The sequence below is a fragment of the Xiphophorus hellerii genome, chromosome 7, assembly GCF_003331165.1.
Source record: "Xiphophorus hellerii strain 12219 chromosome 7, Xiphophorus_hellerii-4.1, whole genome shotgun sequence".
Lineage (NCBI taxonomy): Eukaryota > Metazoa > Chordata > Actinopteri > Cyprinodontiformes > Poeciliidae > Xiphophorus > Xiphophorus hellerii.
This window is the reverse complement of record NC_045678.1, coordinates 15,958,737-15,985,857: the sequence shown is the minus strand read 5'-3', so window position 1 is coordinate 15,985,857 and position 27,121 is coordinate 15,958,737. Positions and strand designations below refer to the sequence as shown.

General features: G+C 36.3%; 1 protein-coding gene across 3 annotated transcripts in view; it reads right to left on the bottom strand.

Annotated features, from left to right (window-relative positions):
- Positions 1–27,121, bottom strand: part of LOC116723221 (glypican-6-like) — a 107,065-nt gene that overhangs the window by 4,655 nt on the left and 75,289 nt on the right. For 2 of the 3 annotated variants that reach the window (XR_004339931.1, XM_032567968.1), the window contains exons 7-9: positions 26,880–26,909; positions 1,955–2,091; positions 19–194 (exon numbers count right to left, since the gene is read on the bottom strand). Coding sequence is in view for 1 of the 3 variants with exons in the window: in XM_032567968.1 (XP_032423859.1) it covers positions 19–194; positions 1,955–2,091; positions 26,880–26,909 (343 nt within the window). In the remaining 2 variants the exon portion in view is untranslated. The remainder of the gene's footprint in view (positions 1–18; positions 195–1,954; positions 2,092–26,879; positions 26,910–27,121) is intronic. The other variant, XR_004339932.1, reaches the window with a different exon arrangement.

The window sequence follows — 27,121 nt, the reverse complement described above, 5'->3', positions numbered from 1 at the left end:
AAATGGCTAACAGCTTACTTGTGTCCTGAAAGTAGATGTCATTGCCATTGTATGCATTTCTCAGCTTGTTGGTCATCACCCTTAGAGCCATGATCTGCTGACGGATGAAGGTGTCGGGTCGTGTGATGTCGACGCCCACCTCAGGGTTATTCATCTGGTTGGTAAGGCCATCCTTTTGGACTTCAGGAAAGTATCTATATTAAAAAAACAAAACAAAACAAATTCAATTAGCCAGGGGTACATTTTAGAAAGGCACTCTTTATGCAAAGATATAATTCAGAAATAATTATCGTCACAGGCTTTAGGAAAATAAGCAGCACCAAACAAGTGCTTGGAGGGTAGACTAATTCCACCCATAATTGAAATATGTCTAATTTTCATAAAGCGATTGGAAATTGGCTCTTTAGGTTTACACCAATGTTTGTAAAATGGGAATTTGACCCCATAATGTCAGTTAATACACTGACACACTTGTGAGGTATTTCTCCGGGGAAAAGTATGTCAGCTGCCTGCTCTCCTGTTGGATAAATAGGTTGCGGGTCGCCGTGTGACAGAATTCCACAAATCAGGTGACACAGCAACGTTTGTTTTCCCATAAGCGCTGATCACTCTAGCTAACATATACCCCTGAAATGTCACTGAATTTGAAAAGGTAATGTTTTTGTTTGTTTTTTGACTCAAGGATGACAAAAAATAAAGAATGATATCCTACATTACGAGCCTTGCAAACGTGTACATATCGCTTGAGTATTTTCACATTTTGTCATTTTAAATACAGTTTTATGCATTTGTAGTTCATTTTATGTGACACACCAACACAAAACAGTGTATAATTATTAGATGGAAGAAAACACAGAAAATCACATTGAAAATTTGTGTGGGATGCCTTCATATTGAGTTTTATTTACTATGACACCAGTAAAAAAAATCTAGTGCAAGCAATTGAGTTTTCAATCAGCTGAAAACTGCAGACATACCAAAAAATTGGTAGGTCAGGCACTCCAAAAGTCTGACCTTTATGAAAGAGCATTAAGACGAATGTTGTTGGGGAAAAAAAAGAAGCCATAAGAAGCACTATTTACAGCGTATATGCAGGGGACGTTGCTAACATTTGGAAGAGGGTGCTCTGCTCAAATCAGGTCGAAACTGAACTTTTGCTCTTTAATGCAAAAAAGCTAACATTGCACATTACTCTGGACAAGCTATCCACACAGTGAAATAAAATGTGGGCGATGTTTTTATTCATCAAGGACAAGAAAAGTGGTCAGAGTTGATAGAAAGATGCTGAGTAAAAATTACAATCTGAGCTTGAACTATTTTACAAACAACTACAAACAAGAAAAAGCAAGATGTGCATAGCTGATTCTGATTCTCTAATCTCTGGAATAATTGGAGGAAAATGTGCACATTTGCAGAGCTTAACACAAACATGGGTCAGACAGATTTTTATATGTAAATGATTCTCCGAACATTCGGTTTGGTCTAACAATCAATGACATTGACAAACATGATAAAACATATTGAGGTTTGTAGTTTATAATGCCTGAATAAGTAAATAATGCTCAGTAAAGATTTTGCAACTCAGAAAATAAAAGTCTGTGGGCAGTGGAAGTTTTTTTTTCAAGTAAAGAAATCAGATTAAGAGCTAACACCTAGCTGGCACAGCCTAATTAAGAACAAAGAGAAATTGATTCTCTAAAAAACAATATATTTCATACAACTCATTACATATTAAAGTAAAACTGTAACAATAAAAATGACACATCCTTTTTTTAATTAAACAGCTCTAAATGAAAATATGCCCAGCTCCTCCACAGTGCACTGAAATGAAAAAAGCTTGCCTCTTAATTCTAGGATCAGACTACTTAACGTCAGGCACGCTGAAAAGACTTTGGACTTCTAAGTAACCTTTTGTGTTAGTCTGCATTAAGCTCCAGGGCTGCAGTCTCCTTACCTGCCCTTGGTGTGTCCATTCCAGCAGTCCTCATCACTGACGTTTCCGGCAGTCACTCTGTCCTCTACACACATTGCCTCGGGCAGGCTCGACCAGAACTTCTTGGACAATTTCAGTTTCTCTTTTATGTCGACAACCTAAACAAAGACAGGGGCTGTTAGGCAAGACATAAAAGGACAACTGTGTTTCAGTAAAGCTTTTAAACCACATGAAAAAGCTTTGGTTTTATGTATTTAAAATTTATTTTTTTATTCTTAAACATTGTTTATTAATGTTAATTCACAGACTTGTATTCAAAGTAGTGTCTGACATGAGATCAATCTGATACTAGAAAAAAAACATGAATATTTGTTCTTAAAGTATAAATAGAAATGGTAAATCGACAGAATTTACTTTTCTAGTTATACACACCACTTGAAGCACTCACTACCACCCACACATTCATACATTCATTGCAAAGATTTGTAGGCAACCTGAGATTAAGTGGCTTGCCCAGGGACACATTGACATTTGACCCGAGGAAGCTGGAGATGAACCTTCGGATTACAAGGTAAGTAAAGAAAAACATCACGGCCTTGTCAAACAGATTGTTGCAGGACTGGGGTTAGACCACTGCGAAATGCTACTATTACTTACAGTTATAAAAAATATATTGGTAAAATGCTAAAAATATATATATTAATAATATATAATTTTGAATTTGAATAATTTTGGTCTTAACCAAAGGTAATCACATTTACTGTATAAGTCAGACATGTACTAGCTATATCGCTAACTATCCATGCATAAGTTATTCAGTTGATACAGAAATATATGTGCATTTTCATTTAAGCTGTATATCAGTGATATGAGTGATGAGTTTTTTTATACAGTAGGTCTGGACATGTACAGTTTAAAAGTGTATATAACGAGTTAGATGGGGTAAAAATTCACTTCCTCCAATTCCAGAAAAAGCTGGATTTTAGAGATATTGTTATTACTTCTATAATCTACAGTTTCACTTTATAGTGTTTGACATAATTTCTTTGTCACAAAATGTAATTATATACTTGTTTGATTTTCATTTAAATTTGTTACTTGCTCATTTGAAATAACGATTTTATTCATTCATTCACCTTCAATATTTGATATGAAAAGCCTTTCCAACTCTTTCCAGGGTAAATGTCTGGGATTCAACTCCAAGACATGAAACCTCTTAGACTGCTTGAGTTTAACTTTTGCTTCTGTTAACTGTTAAATATTTGCATAATAAAAAGTAAGACCATGCAGGCTTGCAGCAATAATTTCAGCTCGAATGTCAGACCTAAATGGTCCCTTTGCATCCCAGCCATGTGACACAGTCAGATATCGTTCCCTGACTTAAGCTTGTTGAACTCAAATCTTTCATCAAACACACAGAATTTGACATATTTCACTGCAGCTGAAGGAAAGCGTGATAGCAGCAGGTTGGCCCCATTATCTTTTTCCGTCTGACTTGCTGTTGGCTTACGTGAAATTGTGGTGAACCTGAGCAGAACATGAAAGGTGCTGCACTGACTGTGTGACGCCGCTGTAGGCCCCAACTCTGCTTTTGATGTGTTAATCCTGTCACACTGATGCCAAAGCACTTCAGCGGCTCTGATACTGCCCAGAGGGGTCAAGGCTGCACTCAATACAAGAGTTTTGACTGGCAATGTTTGACTAAACCTCACACATTAAGTTTAGTTTCACAAATAAGAGAGATTCACAGCTTCACCATGGCATCTGTCGAGGTGGGTGAAAAGTGTGAATTTAATTGGGAGTGACTCCCATTTTAGCAATGCAAATATTTGATTAGCACATCTGTTAGGCGCAGTTGCAGAAAATAAACAGTTTACTTCTTACAATTATTTACGCACAGAGGGGGGGATGAGTTTCGTGTGAAGTACGGACGTAAAAAAAGATGTGTTTAATTGTAGATTCATTATGCAAAATGAATAAACTGCATTCTTTCAACCAGCTGGAATAATCTAACTGTTTTAGAGGCTGCATTTCAAGGGAATCAAATAGGATTAATATAAACATTTAGGATTAAGTTAGAGTATCAAAAATGTTAGATTACTGAAAAAAATAAGAGGAGTGAAATAAATATGACACTGGGAAAGGTCTGCCTTTTCTGTCATTGCAGAATGAATCCATATTATCAATACAATGAGCATGTATACTGATGCAATACACTCAAATAAACACTAGATGGCAGTGTGCTGCTAGTAAATGAGGAGCTGACGGCAACAAGAATGAAGCCTGGAAATAAAACTAATAAAAATATGTCAAAGCAACAATCTTTTTGCTAACGACATAAGACTTCAGTTAACCCTGGATCAAGTGCATGAAACTGTTGCATGTGGAGGGAAACAAAACGGCATAAACACATCTAACACATCATTAGAATAACAACAGGACAATTTGTCTTAGCATATGAGGGAGAAGCTTATTACAATCAGCTATTACAGCACTGACAGCTCTGACATCCTCATTAAAATCACAACAAGGAACACAGAAGACAACACTTCCACCTCCTCCCCTCAGAGGTGGAGGGATATTATTCTGTATTTGTTTTCACTGATATGCTTACAAATGATTTTTATGATGGGTGAAAGCGGCTCCCGTGGTAAAATGGCTGTGCTCTATATGAAGGATTTACAAGACGGCTGAAAAGAGCGTTCTCTTAAGAATCGCTGCCTCAGTGTGTGATTCCTGGATATCAAATTATAAGCAGATTACAAAAAATAAATAACTAAATAAATCAAAAAATTAAGAGCGTAGACGTTTTTTCTATTTTTTCACCTATGCTGAGAACACATATATGAACCATTAGCATTCAATGGTGAGTTTTCAGTCTCCAGTTTGAATAAATTAAAGTGTAAAGAACTTTGGTTCTAAGTTTATATATTCTTTATTTTAGAGTGATGGAAACATTTGATTAAAAACACGAATTTAACTTCACTGATATTTTTTGGAATATTTATGATGACTTTCAGACTTTTTGGTCTGACTACTAAGACTTACAAGAAATACACATAGTTTTCCCATTTCCATGGGACGACATTTATCTCATCTCATAAATGTAAAAAAGGATGCACGTGACAACATTTACTATCATTTGCTTTTAGGCAGTATGCCTATTTTTGCTCCAAGTTCTAGATTTGTAAAAAGTAACTGGCTTCAAAGTCAATGCATAAACGCCTTTTGATTTACTGTTGTAGTTTGGAGACTCTCCGTTGACAGTGTAAATGCCAACGTTTTGGTCTGACAGACCATGAACATCTGAGGTTCTGCACCTCAGCCTCCAGCACACTTACTTTCACAACACAAAACAACACAACACAACACCATGTTTACTTCAAACAAATACAAAACATTAAAACAATCAAAGTTTTTGGGGTGGGCTAGACAAAGTCTACATTTGAATTTGATTGAGATACTGTGGCACAATCTTAAATGGGCCATTCAAGGTGGAAAACCATCGGGTGAGTTAAAACAATTCTTTTTTTTTTTTTCTCCGAAGAGTTTTTGGGGCGCTAGTGGCTTGTATTTTTTCTACAGTAGGCAGACAGGAAGGAGGGTGAGGAGAGGGAGGAAGACATGCGGCAAAGGTCGTCGGGACCAGGAGTCGAACCCGTAACGTCAGCGTCGAGGACTAAGGCCTCCAAACGTGGGGCGTGCTAACCCCCTGCGCCACCACAGCACGCCCCGAGTTAAAACAATTCTTAATACAACAATTGACCAAATTTCTTTTTAATATAAATTATTCCAATTATACCAAGAGCCTGAATAGAGTTACTGCCACCAAGCTTGGGACAGCCAGTTTTTATGATTAGGAGTCAGTTATGTTTTTTTTTTTTTACATTGGGCCAGGTTAGTTTGGAAAGTTTCTTTTCTTCATAACTGAATCACAATTTCAAAACTTTGTCTAATATTTGAATTTGTCTGTTGATTTGAAACATGTGCCTGTGGCAATTAAAGCAAAAATAGAAGAAATGCGACTCAGGCTAAGCATTGTTTCAATGTACTGTTTTTTGACAGTACAGTGCCATATTCTTGTTTTCTATTTCCTGATCTGACAGTAACTTTTGCCAAGTGTGTTTTGTCTGATTTAGTTCCCTCTGCTTTCTGTAGCTCCTTTTGCTCATTATGAACCTCTGGCCTGGATAATCTATGCCCTACTTAGAACATTTCTTGATTTTATAACATTTATATTATTATTATTATTATTATTATTATTATTATTATTATTATTATCATCCATTTTCACATTTAAATTTAATTATAAATCTACAATAATTAGCAGGTAGACTTTAAATTTATGGTGATATGCAAAAAATAATAAAAAATACAGCCATAAAAAACACCTTAACTTTTATTAGCTGCTCATGTTTCTTCTGCTTTCCTCTGACTAACTTTAGACTCTTTCTTACTAAATAAAAAAAAAATCTATTAATCAAGAAACAGATAAGATGATCAGGAGGAACACTCACCCATTTAGGTCAATCTGTACACCCCTTTGACAATACAGTGCAAATAATAGCTACGCAGAAATCATAGTTGGAAAAGAAATTTACTTTATCACATAAAATAAAAAGATTTCCAGGGAATTAGCCAAATAAATTACACATGGGAAGCAACAGGGATATGACTATTAAGACACATCCGTCCAGAATACAAGCAGAAGTATCCATAAAGAAGATTATTCTAATTGCTTAACACTGAAACTCATCAGTTTGCATCCTCAGTGATAGCATGAGGATAAAAACAGCTGCTCTAAACGCAGTGTTGTCCATTATTTCCTTTCTTCCGCAGGTCTGTTTTTTCTCACAAGCCCTATTTTCTTGCCTCCTGTCGTGAACCATAAATAATTTCATTGTGTTTTCCTCTTTCTGTCTACCTTCTAGCTTCAACTCTGCATGGCTTCCTTCCTGTTCCTCGCTCTCTTTCCCTTCCTCTCCGTCTTTCTTACTTTAGTCCAAAGCAAAAGTGAAGGTTTCATGGCTAGCTGACCCGTGATCCAGGAGCAGAACTCCAATTCAGGGGTGATTTGAGAATAAAACCTTGGATTTTCCTCTCTTCTGATCTGCAGTGTGGGCTCAGTCTGCTCTGTACTTCTTGTTGAGTTTTTTTTCTCATCCATCATATTTATGTGACCTCTTCCTATTCACTACACCCTGACTGAGCCACAGTATCCCACATATTTGTTGGCACCCCAGGTAAATATTCACAAAAACCCTTTAGAATAAATAAAATTAAGTTTTTTAATTACTGATTGGCTAGGGTAAGTAGCCATTTTGTTGTAACAATTTCATGAGATTAATATCACACACATCTGGTTATTATACTGCCATGTCTACTTCTCTTTCCCATTTTGAAGAGTGACTAGCGGAGCGTCTGTGTCATGTCTTACTAATACACTGAGAAAACAGAAAATCAGAAAAGACCATTTAAATATTCTCATTTTCTTACGGTAAAATGATGCTTATGCAACTAAAATTTATTTATTCCACGGCTTGTAAGGCATCTTTCCAGGGGTGGCAATAAATATCAGAGGTCCTTTCTAAAGCTTTCCTAAAATAATGAGATTATCAAAGGTGAATAAAATTTTTTGGGGTTGTTCTCTTTCTTTAACACAAATCAATTACTATTCTTTTTCATCTTGCATACAAACACAGCACAATGTAGCACCTGCAATGATCTGTATTGCAATAAAGCTAAAATATTAGTTCTCCAAACACCACCACACTTTTAAAATTGCTTATATGGCCAACAGAATCCACTTAAAAAAACTGTTTATTTATAAATGCGCGGGAGTGTTTACTTGCAGTAAAAGTAATTAACTATCCTAAATGAATACACATGAAGAAAATATTTACAGAGACTAATTATATCTAAAAACAACAGCATGAGTCACATAAATAATTGAGTTAGGAGGTTTAAAGGCTTTCTGTTTACAGGAACTTTAAGTATTTTGAGAAATACTCTTAATTGAATTTTGTGTATTTAGTAGATATAGCTGATTGACAGATGACGTATCTCAATGTCCAGAGACTATGTCCATCTTTTATACAATCCAATGCAAACAACTCATGCCTTATAGGTTTGTTAGAGAAAATTAGTGACCAAACAGCGTCATGAAAATCAACAGGAAACACTGTGATGGCAACATTAGGTTTTGTGGATGTATTTTCTTACAAAAGGGATGGAAAAGCTGCACAGAGCTGATGGGATATGCAGATATATGATATAGGGCAGTCCTGGATAAAAACCTGTTGGAGGGTGTGAGAGACCTGAAGTTCACTGTCCAGCAGAAGAAGAAGCCCAAGCATTTAATCAAAGCATATTCATGTGTTCGAACTCAAGGCAATACCTTAAACCAATTGAGAATTTGCATCAATACTTCAAAATTGCTGTTAACAGACATTTTTCATCCAATCCAACTGAGATTGAGCTTTTTGGCAAAGAAAAATGGGCAGAAATGTTACAGTCAAGATTTGCAAAACTGGCAAAGTTATACCCCAAAGGACCTGCAGGCATGCAGGGCATGCAGTGAAAGGTGGCGGCTTCGGTCTCATGTTTTTTGCAGCCACTAACACTTTTGTTCCAGAACTAGCTTCTGTTTAACTCTGTTCATCTTCCCATTAACTCTCACCAGATTCCCTGTTGAACTGATTATTCTGACACTGCCAACTCTGTGTGTCCTGCATGTTCCTTGGTCTTAATGATGACACTTGTTCATTAATGGTCACACAGGTGGACTTTTAACTAATTAAGGTTAAACTGGATTATTTTTTTAATGGTATCAGCTTAAAGTGAGCTGAATACAAATGCAAACAAAAAAACCCCAGAAAACAATACATTCTTCTCCTTCCACTATACAATTATGGTTTGTGGTACTTTGGATTGGTCGACAACTTAAAAGGGGTATAAACATGAGTATTGGACTTTTACTTTTGAACATTGAACTCACAGAGCATACCCATGATTAGTGATAGAAGCTTGTTCTGTCAGCTGGCAAATGTCCCACACGCCCCCTCTAAAATGTTTCAAATGTTGTAAGAACAACTCTCTCTTGTTAAACTGTCAGTCCTTGCCTGTGCACATGTCTGCCGGTTGTCAGCATATCCCCTGGCTTCTAGTCTGAGCTAATTTAGTGCAAGTTCAATCTAATCACAGACTCGACAGCAGGTCTTACCACTCAAACCACAATTGCCAGACAAGTCCTCGATCAACCTATTTTCCCTGGCAACTGCTCCTCCTGTCTGTGTTAAAATAGTTTTTCTTTTGATATGAAAGCAGCATTCTTCCTGCATGTGAATTACTGAGGTCAGCCAGTTGGTTCAGCTCATACTGAGACCTTGGCCATACCACATGCCTGTCCAAGACCAGTGACCACGCTGAGGACAAACCAAAGATTGTCTCACCAGGAGGATGGCCACAGTAAGAATAACTCTGCCTCTTCATCACATTTTTCATTGTTGTGTGGGGGGAAAAAAACATAAAAAGTCTGATGCTGACAACCTGCACTGTCAACTACCAGGGGGAAACTTTGTGTAATGCGTCATAAAGTCTTCCACAATGATTCAGGTCAACCCATTAACAGCAAAGCCTTTCAACCAAAATCTGCCATCTGGCTCCAAAGCTCTTTTAGCATATTAAAGAAAGTGCCTCAATAGAAATAACATTTACAAGCCTATAGCACACCCTGGCGCAAATGATGTGTGCGGTAATATTTTGAAAAGCTGTTGCCACCACTTTGGCACGTCCACTTTGTCCTTGTCTGGAAACATTCACCTCAAATGTGACTGGCAGTGCTGCTTAGAGGAGGTAACTATCAGAGTGCATAAAGATGTGGGGTGTTCTTGTTCGATCAATATCCATCAACAGAATGCTGAAGCACCTAGGTTTCCCCTTTGTGACTTTGCAACAGGTGAGACTAGAAAGACATCTCCTTGCTGTTTAGTGTGCATGATGACAACAATACACCAGAGGAAACCACAGAGAAACTAAGCTTTTGCTTCATATGCTGTTGGGGATGCTTGCAATGTGTTGATGATATGTCCATATTTAGAAACATTCTTTTGGCTGTCATGCTTCATTCAACTCCCTTCTTATTTCTCCTGATTGCGACTGATAATAGTGTCCTGGACTCTGGTGCAGACATGTAAAATCTTGAAATACATTTATAAAATATTATTGCAGGATTATCTCACACTGAAAATGTTATTTGTGTACATTTATATGTACAAAAAAAAGTTTTTAGCCTAAACATGAGGCACAATTTATTGGGACTCTTACAGTCAACATTTTGTAAAATGCAGTCATTGTCATGGATCATCGACCTGCTGAAAGACCCAATGACAACTCATTTTTAGATTTAAACCTAAGTCCAAAATACTTTTAATTCAAAACTTGTGGTATTTGTGTGATTTCATACACAGTATTAAAACTCCTAGTTGCTTAGGAAAATAAACAAATCCACAGCATCACAGGTCTTCCACCAGACTACATGAGGAAGTAGTAATATCTGGGAAATAAGCTTATTTCCCAGATATTCATTCTTTACACCTGATTTTAGTCAGAAACCTAATTTTTATATTGCTTTTAGTTTGTAGTTATACTATAAACATCAAACCATTCAACTCTGTTATACTGTACATTCCTTTGCCATCAAAGAACTTAATGAGTTGAGATCACTGGCCTTGTGTGCTTTCAAGTCATGCAGGCAGAATTGTTGAAACAAAGAGACAGTAGAGGTATGGGAATTTCCCCTAAGGAAACCCCAAATACAGAACACAGCTCTGTGTCACAATCCTCATGCAGAAGGTGCTGTAAATACTTCAAATGCTTCACATTTCTCTGATGAATATATTCTTCTGATCAGATGGACACTTTAGATTGACACTGTAGATGTTTCCTCTGTGCAACAGCGGACTCATGATGCTTCAGATGCAGTTCCCTCCCCCCGATATGGACTATGTCACAAGCGTTCCCCAATCCCATATTGCCTCTTAAAGTTCAAAGTGGTCTTGAGTTGGATTGACTTCAATCCAACTCGAGAGGTGGGCATTTTATGTTGAAACCTTCAATTAATCGTAAGGCATAGATCACAGAACTAAAGGATGATCTTAAAGCAGTTGAGGCTGAACCTGACGCAATTACACAGTTCCAGTTAAAGTTCCAGTACAGTTCAGCAAATTCCACACATTTACATTTGGAATGGTAGGCAAGAAGATGGCATACCTCCCACATAACTATAGCATTATGGTTGTGAGATTTGGTGACCCCATGATGTCACCACTGTTCTCTGACAGAGAGTTTGAGAGATGCTGTATGTTCTTTGCCGTCCTGATCAATGTTGGTGGTGTAGAGATTACCAAGGTAACAATATAAAGTCATCTGTCCATAAATGTCGGCTTGTGCACAAGTCACTGGATAGAAATCTATTACTAAAAATAAATACAAGCATATGAAAAATTATCAAAATAGTAAAGCATTTCTTCTATGAGATAAAGTCCTGGTCAAGCCTAGTGGCCAGAGGCTAAAGCAGAGCAAAAAATACATTAATATACATCAAATTTAATGGAGTTGTTTTTCCTGAGTTCTTAACTTTTCCCAAATAAATACATGACCTGAAATTAAAAGCATGATTCTTTTAAATGTTTCAGTGGTGAACTACAGTATCTAGCTGTGATAAGAAAAAAAAAAACACATATGAGGTTTTACACATCTTCCCCATAGGTGCCAGTAAATGCGGCCAACACTGTGCAACCTTTTTTGAAAACCAGCCAGAGCACAATGTGACAACTTGGTTTTCATACACAAACATCTCAACAAATCATCAATCCAGTCTGTGTCTCTTTCTGATGCGTCTCCCGGTGACAACGCTGTCAGACTTAAATGATATGGCTCTCTGTGAACAGATACATAACATAAAGATAGTTTAGTTGTCATGAAACTGGCTTTTTATCTCCCATCTCTTCCCATTTCCAGCCTGGGTTTCACACAAAAGAATAAATGCATCGCAATCCATCCCAATGATATATCCAACAAACACAGTGGAACTAACACTGTTGAGGCATCGCTTATCAGTGTTGCATGAACAGATTGCAGAAACTCCTCCTGTAAATAAATGTTGCACGGCACGTTTGCACGACCGCACAGCTACGTTTAGCTACATTTGGTGGTGTGCTCTCTCCATGATGGGGCTGTCAAATTTAATTTTAATCCATATCATAGTCAGAAACAACTGAACTGAATTTAAGCACTCAAATTTGCCCAAATCCCCTGAGGCATAACTTTGCTTTAAACATTTTCTTTGGTTGTTTTAGGAAAAACAATTCATCGTGCCTATAATTCAATGTGACGGCAAATCTCTTTGTACACAGAAAAGAAACATAAAAATTGCTGATTCTGAAAACAGTTGCCATTGTAGGATTCATGAATATAAAAATATATTGTGCCTCTTTGGATTCACTTAATCTAATATTACAACTTCAACAAGAAAACAACTATTTTGGAATTTAAGGACATAGAAAGAATTCTTTATTGTTTGAACATATTTAATATGGTTGTATTTATTTTTAGTATTAGCTCTCTAAATATTTCATGTGCACAATACGACATCTACTTTATTTATGGACAAATGGTTTTATACTGTTACTTGGGTAACAAGTGTCTACTCCCAGCGAACAGAGCTGCAGGTTATACTCAGTGGCCCATTTAAATATTACAACCTCAAACCATTTGCTCAGTCCCATGATAGCTGCACAGTTTCGGCAATATGCTTTATCATAGAGCGCAAAAAGTATCAGGCAACGATCCCTCAGTGAGAAGAAAGTGACAGAATATTGATGAGACAGTGGCGAGTTTGTGCGTGAGGCTCGCCCAAGGCTACAACAGGAGAAGTTTGAAAAAGATAGATGATTAAAGGAAAGCTGCACTCTGTGGAATACAGACTGAGCTATCATTGGCAAACCCGCCTTCCCCCCATGCTGCCCATTTTCCCTGGAGAGGCAGGAAGCCTTGAGCATAATGGGGCCAGTGTACCTCATTAATATATTGACACATGTGAAATGTAGCAGAGCATGGACGACACCAGCATTAGTCCATGGGAAAGATTGGGCGTCACACCTCGTGCATCTCCAGATAACAGCTGCTTTGGTATTTGATTTTCAACTGAAATGAGATGAGATGGTTTCAAGTGACAAAATGACGGCCTAGTAATAAAATTAAAAATACATAAATAAATGAGGAAGAAGCAATCAGTGTAATCCTATATTTATTAAACGACCCACAGAGTATGCATTTACTGAAGCATAATCACAGATGTACTGGTATAACATGAACTTAATGAAGCATTGGTTGTATATTTTTTTTCATGTCATCAAGCTTTGTATTTGGATTAGATTAACATCCAGTTGTAGTTATAATTCATTTCGAATGTACTGCTTAAGAGAATAGTTTTTCTAGTAAAGACCACACCACAGCAAAGCAAAGTGAGTTTAACATTAAAGTTAAACAAGAAAGGGTGATGGTGCAGATGGGGCAGAAGACTAAGCTTCATCTACTAAATTATGAAGCTCTATTGTGTTTAGTGAGCAAGTAGAATGAAGGAGAATGAACACCCGGAGTGTTGCAGTGAGTCTTGACAATTAATGTACATCAATTTGTGCCTTTAACACTCGTTATAGAGGTTGCATTGAAGTGTGCAGAGAAAGGACAGGTTAGTGGACAAAGGCCTTTGATAGGTTTAACTGATTAAAAAAGGGATCCTTGGGCGCTGTGCTTTGGAGTGTCAGCAGCAAGTGTGGGTTCTTGCATAGAAATGAATAGGGCCATACTCCTTTGATACATCTCTGATCCTTCCTATGTGTGTTGCCCTTGAGACTCAGAGAGAGAGAGGGGACTGTCCCCTGTTAGCACTGTAGAAAAAGGCAAATATAATAATCGTAAAATACTGGATTGGTTTGTTTGTGTAAAATGGAGCCACTGCATGAAAAATGAGATTTTCATCAGTATGCAGTAGGGATGGGTACCGAATTCTGTCGGTACTACTGAGTACCTATTCACGTAAAATCAAACGGTACCATGTTCGGTACCTAAACGAATCATTGTGACAATATGCTCCAATTAAAATGACCTTGTTATACATTTATGACAGTAAAAAGAAGAAAAACATTTTATTCTTCTAAAGTAGTCTTAGTTGACTATTGTTTATTCTGTCTTCAGCTGTGTATGGATTTCTTAGCTAGTTGCCATTCTCTAAGCAGGAGCTTTTAGCAATAATATGCATAACTCACTAGTAAAACCAGTATATTAGCTAATATAGCCTTAATTTATCACACTGTTACTTTATTATTTGCATATCTGCTAACTTAATGCGACTCTTTATGGTATTTTCTTTATGTAGTCACATGGAAGATTTTATTGGAACATAGTTTAAAACAAAAATAAATACAAAAGAAACCAAAATAAACAAATGGTCCAAATTATTTCAGTGTACCAAAATAATAGATATCCATACTGTACACATCAATGTGAGTGTAACATAATCTGCTAAGCTGGGAATACATTGATCTATTATTTATAACATCTGTTCACAACATTGACATAATTACATACAGACAATAAATAAAATTTAAGTGCCTAAACGTAAACTGGTTTCGAATGACCTACAACAAAAACTTGCTAAAAAATGTGTCCATTCTTTTAAGGTTGTCACTGTTGCATTTTATATATAGTATTTCTCTGAGAGCTGTTGCTCTCAGCAAACCATTAGAAGCAGAAACCTGTGTACATACAGTATACATAGTATACGGTGTATACATGGCTTATAATGCATAATAAAACAGTTATGTTGTATTATTTAGTCAGAGTGATGATGTGTCTCTAGTTTAGCTGCAACAGAATGTGATACGGTGTTGCTGTGAGCTGGGGCAACATTGTGTGCATCTGCATTGCTTCTGGATTTTCAACACCACTTACGGTGGTGTTTTACTAAAAAACTGTTGACCTGGCTAAAAAAGCAGATCTTCAAATATAACTCATAATGCTTTTAGAGAAATATGCTGAACAAAAACAAAAATACAGATTTTACATCGGACTATAAAGGGTACAAATACACAACATCCATAGTTACTCTAAGACAATTAAATTAAAATGATTATATAACAGCTTTTTGAGTCTTCATATCAAATAGAAATGGCCATAAAATATTATTTAGCTACAAAAAACTTTGCTTCGTGGAAATAAACAAGATATCAAACCAGACAAAAGTTGCTTCAGTCTATTAACTTAAAACAAAAGGCAACCATCATAAGTCTGGAGGGATCAATAACTAAATCTACTTGGGTTGAAATACCAATTTTTGAAAAGATATTGTGACATTACTGATAACTTATCTGCATTCAAGAACCAAAGAAATACAAATTCTTGCATCTTTTAGAGCTACACAAAACACTCTCCAAAGATTATAGCTTTAAAAAAATAATGCATCTGAATCACCTTCCCATACATTATAAATACACAATGACCTAATAATAACAGCAGTGCTATGCTAAACAGATGCTCTGTCTGCACTAAAAGATTCTGAACTGACAGCATCATTATGTGCTTTCTAAATAATTGAGTCTATAGCCATTTGACTATTTTGTGGGCACTAATAGTGCTTTTAACTTTCTCCGATTGATCAACTGATCATTAAATACAAAAATTGAAAGTTTGTGACAACACAGAAGAGGAAGCAGGCAAACATTTCACTACAGAGAATCTGGATGCATCAAAAGTCACACAAACAACACTTAATGCTAAAATGGGCTTAATTTTCTCATACTTAGATGCACTTAACACATTTTATAAGACAGCAACATGCATGTAAGATAAGAAACTGAATCGCAGCAGCTCTACAGAAAGATACAGTGCCCAGTATAAAATGTATATATCTTTTTTTCTTTCTGTTACCCAAACAGAACAGAATAGCAGATGCATTTAGAATACAGATGAGGAAAATGTTTTTGTTCTGGAGGTATCAAAGTGATGGTATAGGAAACTACTTGAGGGATAAATAAGTTGTTTGTGCTGCTTTTCTGCTGATTCATCTTTATTTTGGCATCATTCTAGCCACCAGTTTAGCGTCTAATTTAGATTAACTTTTACTAGTGCACGTACTTAAGAAGAAAAGCATTTTATAAATATGAAAACAACTACATTTCTTGGCCTTATGCATCAATATATAAAATAACTGCTACCCTTAATAGACTGAATAATTAAAATAATCCTTTTGGAACCACAGGCCCTTTACATCCAACATCTGAAAAACTTTGAAAAAGAGATATAATATTTTTGCCACATATAATCCTTTAATAAAAGTTATACTGCTCCGCTAGCTTGGTCAGGATGACCAACAAGTTATTACCATTCTATGTGTCACCCAGAGGAAGATGGGTTTATCTAATACATATTTGTGCCACCTTACTCCTTTTGAAACACAATTCATCACATGTGCCTTCTGTCAGCAGAAAATATTGACTGAGTGTCTTTTTTATATGTTATTTCATCCAGATTTGGTGTATCTTTATATTCTGCTTTGGTTGACATTTAACTTTGTGAATTTAATCTTGAATATGTTGATAGGTTTTTGCTGCAAATTCAGCTTTGCTTGTTCGTAGTCGTCTTGATAGACTTTTAAATATTGTTACATAAAAACTTTAAAGCTATCCTAAATTCAGGCCAATTTCTTTTCTTCTAACAATCGTGAAATATGTAAATTGAGGTATGCTTGGGGTACATGATAAATTCAAAATGTGGAGAAACTGCCACGGAAAATAAATACATCAAGTCATTTTTCTTTTATTTCACTTTATTTTCCCCTCTGTTAAACACTAAGGCCCTGCCTATTCAGCTGTCACTGCTTTCTGACAAATCCAGCATGTGTGATGCATTTCTGCCATTACACAACCAAGCTCATAAAGCTTCTGAGTACAGTATGATTGAAAACCCCATCATCCTGATTGAGCTGTGTCGCTGTGGGATTTGTCTCTCTGTATGTTTGTCACGCGTTATTTAATTGTAAGAAATGACGGGTACGCAGTGAGAAAGGGCTCAACTTCCAAGTCATTTACATAAACAGCTCCTTTCTCCTACTCAAATGGTTTAACTTTTCACTCATGCAATCAGAGTAAAGAACACTCACAGCCACAATTGTCCCTGTGTTTTGTTTGTGTGAGTGCTTGTCTCTGAAACTTACATGTGTCGGCGGATGAGATGACATTTAATTACAAGTCATATAAAGTACTCAATGACTGTACACATATATACACTTTGTGGAGAGCACCCTGAACGAGGTCTTTTCCTAAAAAACGTTGTGCTACACATCCATCTGCGTTCAGTGCTGTATTTTCATAGTATGTTCATCTATTTAAAGCAAACACTGAAGAAATAGTTAGAATGATTGAAATATACTTTATTGAAAATAACTAAAAATTTTATCTGTAGAAAAAAATATCCAAACAAAAAACATTTAACAAAAATGCTGATATTGAGCAATAATGTTGCTATTAACGTCAACATAGAAAGGAAAGATATAACAAGCAAGGCTAACACCCCCGTGTTTCATTTCAGTGGTTTTGAAAGATATGCAGGCGTATTTAAGTACAGCTCCAGGATTGCCTTCCTACACATTCAACACGTTAGCATACACAATCTGATCCTAAACCTGTCTCATGGGGCGACTCAGACGAGGAATAATTCTTTCAAGCATTAATGCGAAAAGGCAAAAGTAAACAGGATATGCAACCTGGAATAGGAAACCCAGAGCAATTTCCAAGAACACATTCTAGTGCAGCTCCGTCTTTTCTACACCTGCGAAGCAATACAAGATGCTGAAGGGTCCAACAAAATCCTGCAACATGGATCCAATTCCTCCAGGGAGAGATGTTAAAGTTTTTTTTAACTATGAGTTGGGTGGCAGGCCAGGGTGGTTAATTCCCAGGATCATAAGCTGGAAAAAACAACACAACATCCTCTAGAAGCTTTCCATTTCTTTTGTACCGTAAATAAGTGTCCAAAAATTCCATCATCTAAACATGTCCCATTTTCTTTTCATAATAATTTTCTAGTTTTATGGTGCCACATAAAGATTGATCTACAGTTCAGCAGGTGCTACTCCTGAAAGAGAACGAGAAGAAAATAATAAAAAAAAAAAATCCTAAATCATTGAGAAGTCATGGGAAATATGAGGAACCTTTCCCCAAAGCGCTTAACCTTAACCCACAGCAACTCCACCCAGGATTCCTGGTTTACTGTTTGACAACAAGCAGACTTAACACTAAGCTGAAAATGTGCAGTCAGAGCCGTGGTTAGACCATACAAGTAAATAATGCTTTTGCATATGGCATGTTTTGAAGAAATATTGTCAATACTTCTAAATGAGAACACGTCACTCAGCAGCACACATTAACTGGACCTTTGTGTTTAGCTTTTTGTTCGCTGGGAAACGGAAAATATTTGCATGTGGTGTAATGCCGCAGATCTTTGTTTTAGAGACCTCTTGTCTTTAAATAGAAGTTTGATTTATCCCACCACCAGTAAACTTGTCTGTTTTACTGAGAAAGTGTTGCCTTAGAATAACGTCTGCAAAAGAAAGTTTTTCATGTCTTTATCTGCCCGAAGTAAATATATAGCAACACTAAAATATAAGTGGTGTGTCTACAGCAGGTATATAATTTGTAAAGAAAACATTACCGCCCTAAAAATGTCATCAATAATAAAGTCTCTTAAGCTCATGCTTGCAGCACTTCTGCCTGTAATCCATTGTTTTTGTGTTAATTTCACCAGCAAATCATGTAAAAATATATATGTGAATTTGTAGGCTCAGTCAAACGTTGACACTGGAGTGCCAGCATCAACCCGGGCAACTGTTAAGTTCATGGTCGAACGGTGCTCTGAAGAACTGTGCCACATGTGCACAACCAGACTATTTATTTTTATGCGGTCTTAGAAAAAGTATCAGTTATGGCTACAATCTGTGGAATCTACATAATTACATGCCTTGCTGGGCAAAAGCCTGCAGATACAACAACTGAGAAAATGGAGCTGTGGATAGGCCCACTTTACTTCTATTACATGTATCCCAAACAAGAATGTTTCAGTGGCTTGACATGTTCCTGAATGGCAGAAGTTTAATTCCAGGGTCAGGACTTTCGAGAGGAGTGGATGTGGTTTTGTCTTTCTGTTTTCGTCCAGGACGACTGACTACAAACCACTCTTTGATTGCTCTTCACTTGAACCTAGAAAAGAAAAAAAATGCTAACAGGAACACTCAATTCCTTTCGATGTCATAATATTATTGCTAGAGGTCTATTGCTCAATTGCTTAAACAATTCATTCATCCTATCGTAAAAATAAACAGCGAATTGGAGAATATATTTAGCAGCACGAAGCAAAATATTTAAACCTAGCTAAAAACTTTGCTTTTTGCACCTTTCTCTCCTTCATTCTTTAGGCTGCCCTTATCATAGTGATAGAAGACTTCAACACATTCTTTGGCTAAAAAGCAAAGTAGAAACTTGAACAGATCACTAGTCTGTCATAAAGCCCGCAAACAATCCCACTGTCACACTTAGCATCTTTTTATTGACCCGCAAGTTTTCAAGGTAAGAAACTGTGCTGCCAAGACAGATGGGAAAAATAAAATGCTATCATGGAGAAACCTGACAACAAAGTGTAAAATTCCTGGCTAGAGGGCATCAATTCTCAGCATTTATCCAATGCTGTCCAGCAGATTTATTACTATTTTCTGACTGACTGGACTTCCACCAAGTAAAAGCCATAGAAAGGGAAGACAAGAAGTGATTTAATGTTGCAGTGAGGAGGAGAGAACTAGGTTGTTTTCTGTAAAGTCTTACTGAACGACATGACTTTTATTTTTATTTACACTGAATATTTAACACTCATTGCAAATACTGTGCCTTCCCAAAGTAGAAATATCACGTCTCACATTGTAATCACAAACTTCAATGCAATATATATATATATATATATATTATATTAGTAATATATGTAATATATTTAAGGACTCTTTTACTTCAGATGTCTTTATTTTACAGTAAACAAACAAGAAACTGGGCTATGAGACTGGGGCAAAACCTGCGGCAAAGCTCAACTGGACCAGGATTCTAAAGACTTGTTAGAGTATGGCACAACTACAAACCAACCTTGACATGGCTGTTTACCTATATGGTGGCCTGTTAATGAGGGAAATGTATAGCAGTCAAAGCCCCGAGGCGACTCTGGTGGAGCTACAGACATCTTCAGCTCAGGTGGGAGAATATGTTCACAAAACAGCTATTACTCAAGCACTCCACAAATATAACCTTTATGACAGAATGGCAAGAAGGGCATCATTGTTAAAAGAAATTAAAATAAAGTCTCATTTGCAGTTTGCCACAAGCCAGTCCCAGGGCACGGCAAACATGTGGAAGACGGCGCTATGGTCAGATGAGACTGAAACTAAACTTTTTGGCCTAAATGCAAAATGAGGAAAATCAACACTATGCATCGACTTCAACGTAACAGCCAACACCAGTAAAACCTGGTGGTAAGGGTTGATTGGATGATGACTAAGGTAATTACAGAAAAATACCAGGAGAAAACTTGTGAGAGGCTGCAAAAGATTTGACACTAAAGCAGAGATTCACTTTCCAGAAGGATAATAAACTTAAAATTCAGTCACAAATACAACAAATTACTCAGACAAAAGCGTATTGATGTGTTGAAATAGCCCAGCCAAAGTCCAGACTTACATAGAATTGAGAATCTTGAATTGAAAATTCATGTTAAAGACATTCTTCAGTCGATTTGACCAATCTTGAGCCATTTTAAAGTAAAACTGGCACAAAGTTCAGTCTCCAGATGTAGAATGTTGTTAAACTCATGCCCAAAGGCTCTGATAACAGCCAAAGATGGTTTCTAAAAGGCATTGACTTTGGAAGCTAGGATTAAATCCCAGCAAAACACACTGAAGTTTGTGGTTGTAATATTACAAAGTGTGAAAAATGTGAAAAGGTATTTTCTTAGTGTAGTTTGTCCCATGTGGTCCTCTTCTATTTTATATCTAAGACTTGCACATAAGTTGTGTTTATTATTATTTCAAACTTTGGGCCAAATTTTATGATAAAAACTAAACTGGAGAGATAGATTCATCTAATAACTGATAAAACCTTTGAGTCTTATTTTTATTAACAACAATCAGAGGTAATACATGTCCACCTTAGAGACAATTGTATGATGTTCCCAACTACCTTTTTACTCTTGGGAATGTTAACCGATTCATGCCACAGCGCAAGCTATGAGCTACTAATGTTCAATAATTTATATTAAATCTCTTTGTGTTCCACTTTTCAACAGCTCACGGTAATTGTTGCAGCAAGTTTAAAAATGTACTAAGGAGTGGATTGCGTGACTGGATGCCAGACAGCCTGAGTGTTGATTGTTTGCTTTCGAAACTGTTTGGAGTTTGCAAAAGGGTGAGACAAACAATGGAAAGTAGATGGGAGTCAACATTTAGATATATCCAGGAAGAAGTGAGATCAAATTTGTTTACAGTTCTAGATTTTCCATTTGTTTTGTGAAGACTGAGGAAAACAAAAACCTGTGTGCATACTGAGTAACCGCAGTGTTTCAGTTCTGCTTTTTTTTATGTTGAACACAACTTTCTGAACCACTCTGAAGTGATATGTGAGGATAAACCACTGTGAAAAAGCATTTGCACCTTACAGACTTGATCAAGATTTTTTTCTTTTCCGCACATCAACATTTTTTGGATCACCACATACATGTTCATTTCCAACAAAGACAAAGTGAGTAAAAATACAACATGCAAAATTATGATTTTATGTTTCATAATTTCATCTATGTGAAAAAGTAATTGTGCTAAAACGAATAAGGCCTTATGGCTATGAACTGACTATTGTTGACTATTTGGTAGAGGGCAGAATTTATGGTTCAATCAATTAGGGCAAATTGTTCTGGAGCAGCAAATCAGTCCAGAAAAATCACACCACTGCTGTTACATTTGACTGCCAGTAAGATGGTCTTTTACTGACATGTTTTGTAAGCTACATGCCAAATGCAACAAGATGCACACTTTTCAAAAAGTTCCACTGCCATCTCATCACTCAACATATTATTTTTCCCAAAAGCCAACAAGATGATTTCGGAAACATGAGATTGGTGTCCGATCAGAGTAGGAGGCTCAAGGACTTCACCTATGGAGAATTTTTTTCTGCAACAGAACAAATAAAACAAAAAGAGGGAAAAACAAGAAAGAAACAAAATCCTCTGAGAAAGTTCAAATTAATTATGATATTTATTAATGTGAGTAAGACCCTCCGTGCTTATGAATCATATTCAAAATACTTAGAGGTATTAATGCTTTAATTAATGTTTATATTAAATTCATCTGCTGAGCAGGAACAATGTTTTTATAGAGGGCTAACTGTGGCCAGTGATGGTCATGGGGTGTCACGCTTAAAAGTTTTCGTGAGAACTGTAAAACCTTTAAATGGCTTTATAACAATATCAAACAATCAATGCACATGACGTTTTTGTTTTTCTCTTTTCTTGAATTTCTTAACACAATGAGCATGATGTGTTGTTTTTTGATCTTTTATGCTACTTTATGTTGTCAGACAAGTTCTGCTTAAGGAATTTTTTGATTCTGAAGGCCAAGAAGTAAATAGGCCTTAACTAGAAGGTGATAATTCTTTTGAATACTAGAATAACTCACCTCTACATGCAAACTGCTCATACCATAGGATCATTCAAACGGCTTTTAAAAAAATCATCTCTGTTCCTTAGTTATAGAGATTAGCACATGAAACACAAATCAAATTTAATCTCTTGTCATTACATTTTTAACTATTATATTTTTATTCCTGCAATATTATACATTTGATTAGAATAGAATAGAATAGAATAGAATTCAACTTTATTGTCATTGCACTGTCACAAGTACAAGCAACGATATGTAGTTTGCATCTATCCAGAAGTGCTCTACGAGATATAAATATTTATTTACAGATGTACAAGACTATGTATGTATGGACTATAAGGGGTTATTTGTTATTGTTTGGTGAAACCTAAACACACTGGTGAACTTTTGATTATATTTCTGCAACAAAAATAAATTTGACATTGATGATGATAAATGTTCAGGTTGCATTTGATGGCTCTTTCCATTGCTAAATAAATCATTGTTTGAAAGCTGCATTTTGTGGCTATCCTGGCTACCTTTGTCTGATATCTACAGAAAAGTGTGAAAGAAATCTGAAACGAACGAAAAAACCTAAGGCAGTACACATTTTTTCACCAAATAGAGTGAAGTTTCTGAATTTAAATATGAAGTCCTCCAGATATATTATGCATTGTTATTCAAGGAAACTGTTTTGAAAGTGCTTCAAAAATAGAGCCCAGTTCAGCTGATGAGCCAAGAGTCATGGATGAATGGTTTAAATGAACAAATATTGTTCTCAACAGAGTCTCTCTTTTGTCAGCTTTTAGTGTGTTTCTTTCATTTCTTTCTTATTGCATCACACACACATGTAAAAACAGATTTACACAAGGGAGACAAAAGGAACACCTTTTACAAAACTACAGTAATTCAACAGCATAAAACTTGTTACAAAAGTCAAATTAAAGGCTCCACTCCTTATCTTTAATGTGCCTCTAAGCCTGACAGCGTGCCGAGCCTTTATCCTCTCTTTGGACTTTAAAATCTCCATTTCTCCCCAAGCTTCGAGGGTGTGTGCTCTGACAGAATGTCAGGCAATTAAACAGTCATGGCTCATTGAGCCGGAGGTGGGTCTACTCCTCCAGTCTCCTCTATAAGCAACGGCAGAAATGAGTACAGCCACTTCCTGCCTTTCCTTGCGCATTCTTTGACTCACCAACTTTGCAGTAAATCCAGACAAGAAGTTCTTATCAAAGGACACTTTAAGACATCGTCAAGTTCCACAAGGTTGAGCGGTGCCACTGTCATGGGTAATTATCCTGTACCAGAATGTAAACGAGGACAGAAAGTGGGACAACAAAGAGGAGCTCTTGTGGGAAGACCTCAGATCTGCAGGGAGTGCTGCAGCATAAACACATAAATGCTGTCACGCTAATGAAGGCATGACAGAGCTGTTAGAGAAAGACTGACAACTTTTCCCTTTTACACCTTATTCTGCTGTACACTGTGAAGGCAAGATAAATAAACACCAGGCAGAGATGTCAGTCAGGATGTGTATTGAGAGGAAAAGCTGCCGGCAAAACCAAAGTTGCTGTGTTCTGGCATTTCTCAGGTGTAACAGGCCTGCAAACAGAGTCGGCTACAGTCTGTGTTTGAACTTTTTCCTCATTATTGGGTGGAAATAAAGAAATGAGCTCAAACCAAAGCTTCCTGTGGGAAAAGCGTGTGTCCTGTAGCACAGTGAGAAATGAGTGCCTACATTATAATTAGGCAAGGATAAACATACCCATGCCATGATGTTTTCACACAGATGTTTCAATATTGCTAGGATTTGCAGCTACTGACTGTAGCTACCAACTGTAATTACCCCGAGCTCTATTTTAAGTCACTTACATGTCTTCAAAAACTAGAAAAAAATTGGTCTTTTGTTGAAATCTCAAGGTCATAATAAAAACAAAGCATATCCCTTTAAGTCCTAAGGTTTTTTGTTCTTTTTGTCTTTGTATAATAAACAATAGTATGGTGCTATCTATCGTGTAATTGAGGCTGGACCAAAATTGTTTTAGAGTCTAGTAATCATTACCTAATTATCCTTAAAACCAAAGAATTAATAGACACAGTGTTTATTTTTTTGCCATCACTGTAGAATGAACAAAATGTTGTAAAGTCAAACATCGGTCAAACTTGTGGGTTTATCCTGTGGACTGGTCATCACTCCATTACAGGACCGGTATGCTTTTGGATGTAATTTAATACATTAGCTTGACATGTTTTTATTTGATCTCAAAATGTTTTATTAATGTTTAGCTAATCAGAATGAGCTCTACCAGCATAGGTTATTGTTATTTAATATAACACTATGTCAGCATTTCTAGTATCTGCCAGCTAAATTTTGCCAAATGCAGCTTATTTTACTAAATGCTGTCTAATATTATTGCAATCTTTAATACACTGTAAAATATTCCCTTGATGTAAACATCCACTTTTTAATGGTTTATCTTGTGTAAAAAGTCCTAAATTTACTAAAAACATTAATAGATCACTTCAAAAACCCTAAGGCAAAAGCAGAAATTACATGGACTACAGGAGCTTTTAGAATTATATGTCCAGATTTGGCCTAGATATAGTAAGATGTTTCTTCTTACTGTAGGAATAGCAACGAGGAACCACAAAAAAGGCAGGACAGCATCAGTACGCAACTCACAAAAAAATGTAAAGGAAATTTCTGCGTCGGTGGCTATATAAAAAGGCAAGATACCTGTGACAAAAAAGCCATCAACTGTTTTTGAGAGAATAATGGCACAAACTAAATTAATAAAATGTATGCATTTTCGTCCTGGCAAGAAGAAAGAACAGTTTTGTTTTACTGGAACAGATATTGTTATCAGAGAACTGCTATCTAATAAGGCTCACAAAATGTGCATATCATTATCCAAAATAAAAACGAATGCTTAAAAAATGGTCATAAACGATGACAAAAAATGTCACATACAACAATAAGCACCTGCTGCTTGGCTCGAAACATGAGGAAATTATGATGATTGCAAATTGTTTTTGTGTATGCTGGGGATCACTTGGTTGAAATTTATAGTCTTCCTTCGTTTTCACATAAATTGCTTCTTGTACAGAGATGCAAGAAGCAATTGATAGTGGACATTTTATTTATCACAATATGTTGTAACATGTTTTCTGCTCATTCAGGCTGCAAGAGAGAGAGAGAGCAAGACTTTGAACAGGAAACAAAAAGGCTGGAGCAGAGCGAAGTTGCTCTGTTGAGCATTCAACCTTTAGAACATGCTGGATTCAGAAACGGCTGTAGCCTTTAGAAAGTCTCAGAGTTAGGGTAAGGATCTACATTCCCTATGGAGAACATCAATTATATTCTGTCATTTAAAATAACTTGAAAATAATAGTAAAAAAAATCTTACAATGCAGGCAGTAGGACTTATCTGCCGCTGCTCTGCAAATAAACAGCTACAGTAGTTGATATATCACAGCAACATGTGAAGGTTTTAATCTTACAATAAATAAAGTCGCAGTTTTGAAACAAACCTAAGGTAAGAACATGAAGCCAAACTCAGCTAAATAGAAAGTCATTTTCCTTTTCCATTTGTACATGGTAAATACACCATTGGGAAATACTCTTTGTAGCATCATGTGGTCAGAACAGGGTAGATCAGGTTGGTTGATAATGGAATTTGTTGTTTTTGTAAACTTATTTAATGAAATTGTAATAGAGGAATTTAAAACCTGATTTAATGTAATCTATGTAAATTAGTTTTTAGCACTTAAGTTGCAGTGGGTAATATCTTGATTTGTTTCTCCAGGAGTTGAGTTGGCTTGAGGGATGACAGGAGCGTAAAATGGACTTCAATAATAACTGCAGGCCAGATGTGTCAAACAAGATCTGCTTGTTTTGAAAGCTTAGATTAAGTGTATTTTTTCTTCATATAGCTCATATAAAATATGCCATATGCAGGCATATGTGAATCCAGTGAGATGAAAATATGACTGTGACAACAGATCATATTTATTATTGGTTGGATATACTGAAAATAGAGTTTGAAGCTCTCAGAATATGCTAAATAAAAAAGGCTGTTTTCCCTTCCAGCCTTAAATCACAAAACAACACCACAAAACAACAGACCAAGCAAAAAGAGAGTAAGTACAACAAATATTGAATCTTACACTGAATTGCATCGTCCTCCAAACCATCCTCTGGTTTGCAGCAAAAAGGCAGAAACACAGAAAAATCCTTATTAATTTAATTAGGTGTGGATGGAAGAATCAATTGATGAGCACAAACAGCTTTAAATAAAGGTTTCTTCTGCATAAGAGAGATCAAAAATGCTTTGTAATCAATCAAAATGAACAACAGCATACAATTAATACTGCATCAAAGTATTTAATGTGTGAGAATGTTACTGCAA